An 8,091-nucleotide genomic window follows, 5' to 3' on the forward strand; every position below is an offset into this window, starting at 1 on the left:
AGGTCTGCTCCAGGGACACTGGGCCGCGTGCACACATGAGCAAGGAGGGGCCGGGGCCTGCTGGACACACACCCGACAGGTCACACAAGGTGCTAGCAGCCCGCACGTGCTCCTGCCGTGACTGCCTGGCCACGCCCACTCACACACATGCTCACACGTGTGCTGTGCCATGGGAGAAGGTAAGGTATGGGGATGCTTTCATGCACGGTGGGACTGACATTGGATTTCTCCACGACCCTTCACTGCCAGGTCGCTGGACAGAGGGTGCTGGGCATGGAGCTGTCTGTGCCCCTCCATCTTCACTGTCCAGAGCTGGAGACCCCAGCCGTGCCTGCCACATCCAAGGTCAACTTGGAGTCATGGTGTCCAGCTCCTCTCTCTGCGCACACAGGGGCAAGTGTGACCCCCAGTGGGACAGAGGCAAGGGGGATGGCATGAAAGGCCTCTGGGTAACCTGGAACTTGGTTCTGGTCCAAGACAGGCAGGGCCAGGTCAGGCCCAACACCCTGCCCCGGCAGTGCTGGCCACTGGGTGGAGCGGGGCCAGAGAAGCATGGTCCATTCCAGACATGAGTGACAGCTCAGAATGTGCGTGTAGGGGAGGCCCCAGGCGGCAGAGGCTGAGGGGAGGGAGCCCTGATCCAGGGCTGACCTAGGCGCCCCTTGGCCAGCGCTGTGGAGCAGGGGAGTAAGTGTGGCCTGCAGCACTGGCGTCCCATACGGTGCTGGTGTGAATCCTGGCCGCTCCACTCCCCAGCCAGCTCTCTGCTAACGCAGCTGAGAGCAGTGGAGGATGGCCCAAGTATTTGGCCCCTGCACTCGTGTGGGAGACCCAAAAGAAGCTCCTGGCTCAGTCTGGCCTAGTCCTGGCCACTGTGGCCATTTGGGGAGTGAACCAGCTGATGGAAGATGCGTGTGTGTGTGTGTGTGTAACTCAGGCTTTCAAATAAATAAATGAGAAATCTCTAATAATAATAATAATAATAATAATAATAAAAGAACCCCCTCCCCACAGAGTCCCAAAGGTGCTGACCTTGATGGCTCTGTCCGTCAGCTGCCTGGCTATTTTGAATTTGTCCAGTCTGGGAGAAGAGGCCGGGTCCTGTGCAATTCCTTGCTTCAAGGCTGTGAAAGAGAAACCAGCAGTCGGCCCGGCCTGGGAGGCGCAGCTGGGCCCCGTCTGGACCCCAGGTGCTAGGGGCACAAGGAACAAGGCCGACTCCTCTCTGGCCCCAGACACCACATCCCCAGGTCACTCCCCAGCCCACCCACGTCCTGGCCACCACGACACCGACAGTGGCTGAGCAGCCCACTCTGCCTCGTTGCCCAAGCCCTGACGTGGAGCCCTCATACCTGCACCTCACCGTCCACCCACCCACTGGACATCTGGGCTAGTGCTCTGCCCAGAGCACCTGGCCTCCAAGGGCCCTGATCAAGGTATATCCCGGGGGCTCGGCCCAGCCTCCAGGTCTCTACCACCCCTGGAGAACCACACCCACCGGCCAGCTGAGACAAGACCAAGACAGCCAGGCTGGACAGCAGCGGAACCACGGTCCACGCAGCCGCAGCAGCTGCCTGCTGCCTGCTCAGCATCCATTGCGGGTGTGGACACTGACTCCCGGCTTCAGCCGGCCCAGCCCGGCCTGGCCACTGGGTGCATTTGAGGAGTGGGCAGCTGATGTGAGTTTCCTCTATCTGTTTCCTTCTGTCCATCTCTCCCTCTGTTTTCTCTCAAATAAAAATATTTGTTTAAAAAAATAAAAATTTTTTAAAAGAAATCAACTCCATAATAAAAATGCTACCCAAAATGAAAATTCCTTGACATCTCAAATCAACCTTTCCAAACTTAAAAATAATTCTTAAAATGTTTTATTTATTAAAGAGACCTAAAGGCACAGAGAGAGAGAGAGGTCTCAGCTCCTAGTTCAGTCCTCAAATGCCTGCAGTGGCCAAGGCTGGGTCAGGGCTGACGCCGGGAGCTCATCCAGGTCTGTGTGGGCAGCAGGCCTCCACGCCTGGGGACGCAGGTGCATGGGGCCCCCAGCGACAGGGTGCAGCACCTGGTTCTAGTCGTAGTCAGAAAAGATGCAGAAGGCAGGAGGCAGAGAGCTCCCCACATACCCCCTCCCCAGCAGAGAGGCCGCGCCTCCCCCTGGGGGAGTGCGGAATCAGACGCTGGTCTCAGGCCTGAAACCCAGGCCTCCACCTGCAGCTGGGCCTGTGGACCCCTCCGCCGGGCTGCCAAGGGACTACAGGTGCTGGGGATGGGACAGGGGAGTAGGCTTAGCACTTGGCCTTGGAGCTCAGAGCCTAGCAGCCAAGACGTCTGGACTACATCCCGTGCTGGAACACGGGAGCGTGAGAGGCAGCTCCTGCTCCCGACCCCAGCTTTCTGCCAGTGCAGGCTCTGAGAGGCAGGCGAGGGCTCAGCTAACCTGGTTCTTGCCAGCCACATGGGAGGCCTAGGTTGGGCTTCCAGCTCCCGGTTTGGGCCTCGGCTCAGCACGGACATTGAAGGCAGGTAGGGAGCGGAACAGGAGTGTCTCCCTCTCTCCCTCCCTCACAGAGGTGTGAAGAACACACATCAGAGAAGGAAGTCTCTTCAGCAAATGGTGCTGGAGAACAGGATGCCCAGAGTTAGCAGAACGGGCAGGATCTCTACTGAACCATGAAAGGAGCGGCCGTGAGCCACCATAAAAGTGGCCTTAATGAAATAGAAAAGTGGGGCTCCTGAGACAAACAGTTCCAGAGACGGCCTTGGGAAATGGGGAGTAAACCGGTTCACAGAGAAAGCAGTCAGCTACTAACCAGAGATACGGGCAACAGAACATCCTGCTATGTAGATAAGCCCCCTCCCCTGTGCTTGCTCAAGCTTAACAAAGAAACCGCAAGGCACGTAGGGCACGTAGCCACCCCTTTCCCCTCCTCAATGACCCCCTCCCCTTGTCCAAGCTTAGACACGTAGGGCACGTAGCCACCCCTTTCCCCTCCTCAATGACCCCCTCCCCTTGTCCAAGCTTAGACACGTAGGGCACGTAGCCACCCCTTTCCCCTCCTCAATGACCCCCTCCCCTTGTCCAAGCTTAGACACGTAGGGCACGTAGCCACCCCTTTCCCCTCCTCAATGACCCCCTCCCCTTGTCCAAGCTTAGACACGTAGGGCACGTAGCCACCCCTTTCCCCTCCTCAATGACCCCCTCCCCTTGTCCAAGCTTGGACACGTAGGGCACGTAGCCACCCCTTTCCCCTCCTCAATGACCCCCTCCCCTTGTCCAAGCTTGGACACGTAGGGCACGTAGCCACCCCTTTCCCCTCCTCAATGACCCCCTCCCCTTGTCCAAGCTTGGACACGTAGGGCACGTAGCCCCCGTTCCTCCTCCTCCTCGACGACCTCCTCCCCTTGTAGTCGCCCAATAAACTTACGCCACCCTATGGTATGTTAATTTTGTGGTTTTGCCCCTGAAAAGCTGTGTGAGATAGCTGCTCGGGGCTCCTCTCTCTTGCTCGCTGCTTGTGGCAGCAGAGGGCCCATTTGCGCAAATGAAATAAAACTGCCTCCTGTTTTTTTGCATCGTCTGGTCTGGAGTCTGTGTTTCTGGGGTCGTCACAAAAGGACACCGCTTTTGGGGTCCTTCAAACCACATTCCACAAACGGCTCAAAACCTACTAAAGACTCAGCTGTAAGACTGAGATTAAAACAGGGCGGCTTCGAGAGATGGGAAGAGAAAAGGGTTGTTGTTTTTTTTTTTTAGGTAAGATCCCAGGAGAACAGGAAACAAAAGCAAAAACAGACAAATGGGGTCGCAGAAACCAAAATGCTTTGGCATACCTAAAGAAGCAATCAAGACTTATGAGACCGTCTCCAGAGCGGGAGGGAGTGTTCGCAAGTTAGGACGTGCTCAGGATCCAGAACACACGAGGAGCGCAACAGCGAAAACAACTTGGTTTAAAAATGAGCCAAGATCGAAATAGATATTTTTCAAAGGAAGACATACAGGGGCCGGTGCTGTGGCTCAGCGGGTTAAAGCCCTGGCCAGAGGCGCCGGCATCACATGTGGTTCTAATCCTGGCTGCTCCTCTTCCAATCCAGCTCCCTACTATGGCCTGGGATAGCAGAAGATGGCCCGAGTCCTCCCACGTGGGAGACCCAGAAGAAGCTCTTGGCTCCTGGCTCCAGATCGGCGCAACTCCAGCTGCTGCGGCCATCTGAGGAGTGAACCGGCAGATGGAGGACCTCTCTCTGTCTCTACCCCTCTCTGTGACTCTTTCAAATAAATAAAATAAATCTTTTTTTTTAAAAAAGGAAGACATATAAACGCTCAGAAGTTCATGAAATATTGATCAACATCACTCATTCTTAGAGAAATGCAAATCAAGACCACAACGTGGTACCCCGTTCCAGCTGCAACGGCTTTCAGTTTAAAAACCTTAAGTTCTGTGAGGATGTGGAGAAAGCAGAATCCTGGTGGGAGTGCAAATGAGCGCAGCCATTGTGGAGGGCAGCACGGGTCTGTGGGATTCCGAAACCCCACCATGGGTGTACACCCAAAGGACAGAGCGGCACTCCCAGGCTTATACTGCGCGGCTTACGATAGCCAGGACATGCAGCCGATCTGTGTCCACGAACGAGGGAAGGGATCAATGTGGTCCAGGAACACAACGGATCATCCCGCCAGAAGAATGGGACCATGTGGTGTGGACGGAATCAAGTGAGCTCACTCAGGCAGAGATCCGAACACCACATGGCCTCCCTCAGACCGAGCGCCATGTGGCCTCACTCAGAGACCTGAGCAGCACGTGGCCTCACTCAGACGCGCAGTCTAAGTCGACCTTGAGGCGCGGCAGGTGATAACAACTGTGAGGGAGCGCTGGGCGCTGCTCCCTTCCCACCGGCTGGGAAAAGCATCGGAGGATGGCCCAGGTGCTTGGGTCTGTGCCCCCGCGTGGGAGACGTGGAGGGAGCTCCAGGTTCCTGGCTTCAGCCTGGCCCAGCCCTGGCTGTTGTGGCCATCTGGGGAGTGAACCAGTGGATGGAAGCTCTCTCTGTCTCCTTTTCTTTCTGTAACTCAGACTTTCAAAAATATTTTTTTTTTTGACAGGCAGAGTGGACAGTGAGAGAGAGAGACAGAGAGAAAGGTCTTCCTTTGCCATTGGTTCACCCTCCAATGGCCACCACGGCCGGCACATCGTGCTGACCTGATGGCCGGAGCCAGGTGCTTCTCCTGGTCTCCCATGTGGGTGCAGGGCCCAAGCACTTGGGCCATCCTCCACTGCCTTCCCTGGCCACAGCAGAGAGCTGGCCTGGAAGAGGGGCAACCGGGACAGAATCCGGCGCCCCGACTGGGACTAGAACCCGGTGTGCCGGCGCCGCAAGGCGGAGGATTAGCCTAGTGAGCCGCGGCGCAGGCCAAAATATTTCTTTTGTTTAAAGCTGGTGTCACAGAGGCGGAGGGGAAGCTGGTGGTTTCCAGAGCTGGGCAGTAGGGGGCACAGGGTGAGCCTGATGACGGGGCTCACTCACAGCTGACAGAGGTAGGACATTCTGACACTCTACTGCACAGCAGCGTGACCACAGACAGTGACAGTGTACTCTTTCTTCTTAAAAAAAAAAAAAAAGAGAGAGAGAGCTTTTATATTTCACCATAAAGAAATAACTGAGGATATTCAGATAGTTATCCCAATTTGAACAATACATAGAGTATGCGTACACTGAATCACCCACAAGTACGTACAGTTGTTACGTGTCTGTGAAAACATTTAAGAGAGGTGAGCCGTGCAACACTGCCTGGGAGGCCCACACCCCGAATCGCAGCAGTGGGCTTCGAGTGCCAGCTCCACCTGCTACCCAGCTTCCCGCTCAAGTACACCCAGAGAGGCAGCAGGCTGGGCCCGGCCTCTCAGGTGGGAGACCTGGATGCAGCTCCTGGCTCCTGGCTTTGGCCTGGCCAAGTCCTGGCTGATGTGGGCATTTGGAAAAGTGAACCAGCAAACAGAAAATCTCTGTCTCTCCGTCTTTCCAATAAATAAAAATTTTGCAATATAAGGAAAAAGGAAGAAAAGAATGGAGAGACCTCACCAAAACACACACACACACACACACACACACACACACACACACCCTTGGGGCACATGGCCAAGCACAAGCTGAGTCCGCAGCTATTCACAGGAAAGAGGGGCTGGACCCTGACCCACCGACCCTACTTCCCAGGGAGCGGCAGGAGTCCCTCTCTGGACAAAGGAGCTGGCCAGGGCTTACTAAACCAGAGTCGGGAAGATAGACAAGCGGCTCCGACCCTCAGAAGACCCCCAGAGGGATAAGGCGGCCAGCCACAGGCACGGGCAGGCAGCCACAACCGCAGGGTTCTCCAGAGTCCACAGGAAACTGAATTAAAAGGTAAGTTTATCTCGCTCCAAAAAATGCTGAGAAGCCACGCACACAAGGAGTCTCCGGAAAGACCATGGCGATGTGCATCACGCACGCAATGACGCCCGGGTTTCTGACCAACTTGGTTCCAAGGTTGTACGCATCCGACAAAGCGCTGGGGACCTGCAGCTGCGGAGGATTTCCCGGGACACGCACCCACATCGGTGACCGACACAAAAGCAGCTGGCGCTCTGCGCCCCCGCAGTCCCGGGAGTGGAGTCCAGGCGCGGTGGAGGGGAGCCGGGGGCGTGCGGTGCGGCTCTCCCGAGCTACGCCAGACCAGACGGGAGAGCGCACGAGATCCCCCTGAATCGCCGCCGGGACCGCCCTTCCCGCCCGCAGCTCCCTCCAGGGCCGCGCGCGCTGACCAGCGGGACCGCGGCAGGTGCGGGCTCAAAAGCCCCGCCCCCTCCCGCCGTCCCCTGGGCTCGGCGGCCGCGCAGTCCGTCGGCCCAGCACAACCAGAGCGGCCTCAGGCGCAGCGGTACCGACTGTGTTCTTCCCTCCGGTCTCCGTCCGACGTGGTGGACGACGGCCTCTTCTCGCCCGGCTCCATTCCGGCGTCCAGCGGCTCGCCCGGCCGGCCCCCGGCCCCTGGGGATTAGCGGGGGGAAGGGGGTGTCCCTAGTGGTGAGCGAGGTCGGGAGCCGGGCCTGGTCTGGGACCCGGGGGGTCGCGTTTAGGGCCGGGGTTGGGGCACGGGTCCGCTGGTGGGGAAGTAGGGGATCAGGTCCAGGATCCCGGGGTCGAAGGACAGGTCCCGGGAGGGGCGCGGTGCAAGGGGCGCAGATTGGAATTCCAGAGGTCGGGACGGGGAGAGATTCGGAGGGCGGCTGGGCGAGGGGCAGCAGAACCGGCTGGGGACTCGGCTCACCGGCGGCCTGCCCAGACGCTCGTTCCGCGCACCCGCCCCCTGCGGCGCTGCCCGGCGTCCCGCGGTTGCCCGGGGCGATGGCCCCCGGCCGCTTGGCGGCTTGCGCGGCCCGCGAGCGCTGGCAGCGTCGCCGGGGGAGAGTACGGCAGCGGCCGGCCCAGGGCGTGGGGCTGCGCGGGCGCGCTGGGGGCTCCGGCCGCAGGTAGCGGCGAGACCGGTGTAGGCGAGCGGGGGCCACGGGGCCGCAGGTGGCGGCACCCGGGCTAAGCTCGGGTTCTGGTCCCGGGCTGAGGTTCGAGGCGCGGCCCGGGCGGGGGCGGGGGCCGGGGCGCTGGGCCGCGCGGGCCATGCGTCCGGGAGGACCCGCGTGTGACCAGCCACCCCCGCCCGGGTCATGCGCTCGGGTCTCCCTGCGGGCCGGGCCGTGCGGGTCACACAGACCCGCCCAGCACCCCGCCCCCAAGTCACAAAGACTGCCCGCCACACCCCGTCCCCTCCCCCCAGCATCAACCATTCCTGGGGGTCTCTGGGACTCTCAGCTTGCCCTGCTACAGGGGTTGGGGCCGGGGTTCCCGGATCAGCTCACCCACCCCGCGAAGGAGTTTGGAGAGGCCTTGGTGACCCCCACCCCGTGCTCTGCCCCCAGTCCTCACGGACTCCACAGCCCAGGGCAGCTACTTCCTTGTCTGCCCAGCGTCTTGGGGAAGGGGACTCCATCAGCCTCTTTGCCAGGTTTGAAATCGCCTTTGTATCTGACCCCCAGGCACCCCGAAGGGAGGCTCCCCCCTCCAGAG

At 59.2% G+C, this 8,091-nt stretch overlaps 1 protein-coding gene across 3 annotated transcripts in view; it reads right to left on the reverse strand.

The window, feature by feature from the left end:
* TTLL8 (tubulin tyrosine ligase like 8) overlaps positions 1-8,064 on the reverse strand; it is a 36,092-nt gene extending 28,028 nt beyond the window's left edge. For 2 of the 3 annotated variants that reach the window (XM_008251456.5, XM_051839224.3), the window contains exons 1-3: positions 7,298-8,064; positions 6,916-7,017; positions 1,033-1,124 (exon numbers count right to left, since the gene is read on the reverse strand). In XM_008251456.5, the coding sequence (XP_008249678.4) occupies positions 1,033-1,124; positions 6,916-7,017; positions 7,298-7,811 (708 nt within the window). In that variant the 5' untranslated portion in view covers positions 7,812-8,064. Of the gene's footprint in view, positions 1-1,032; positions 1,125-6,579; positions 6,875-6,915; positions 7,018-7,297 lie in introns of those variants that run through there. The other variant, XM_089307788.1, reaches the window with a different exon arrangement.
* Between the last annotated feature and the right edge of the window lie 27 nt (positions 8,065-8,091).

The sequence above is a fragment of the Oryctolagus cuniculus genome, chromosome 11 (assembly GCF_051225735.1).
Source record: "Oryctolagus cuniculus isolate XC-2025 breed Fujian yellow rabbit chromosome 11, ASM5122573v1, whole genome shotgun sequence".
Taxonomy (NCBI): Eukaryota; Metazoa; Chordata; class Mammalia; order Lagomorpha; family Leporidae; genus Oryctolagus; species Oryctolagus cuniculus.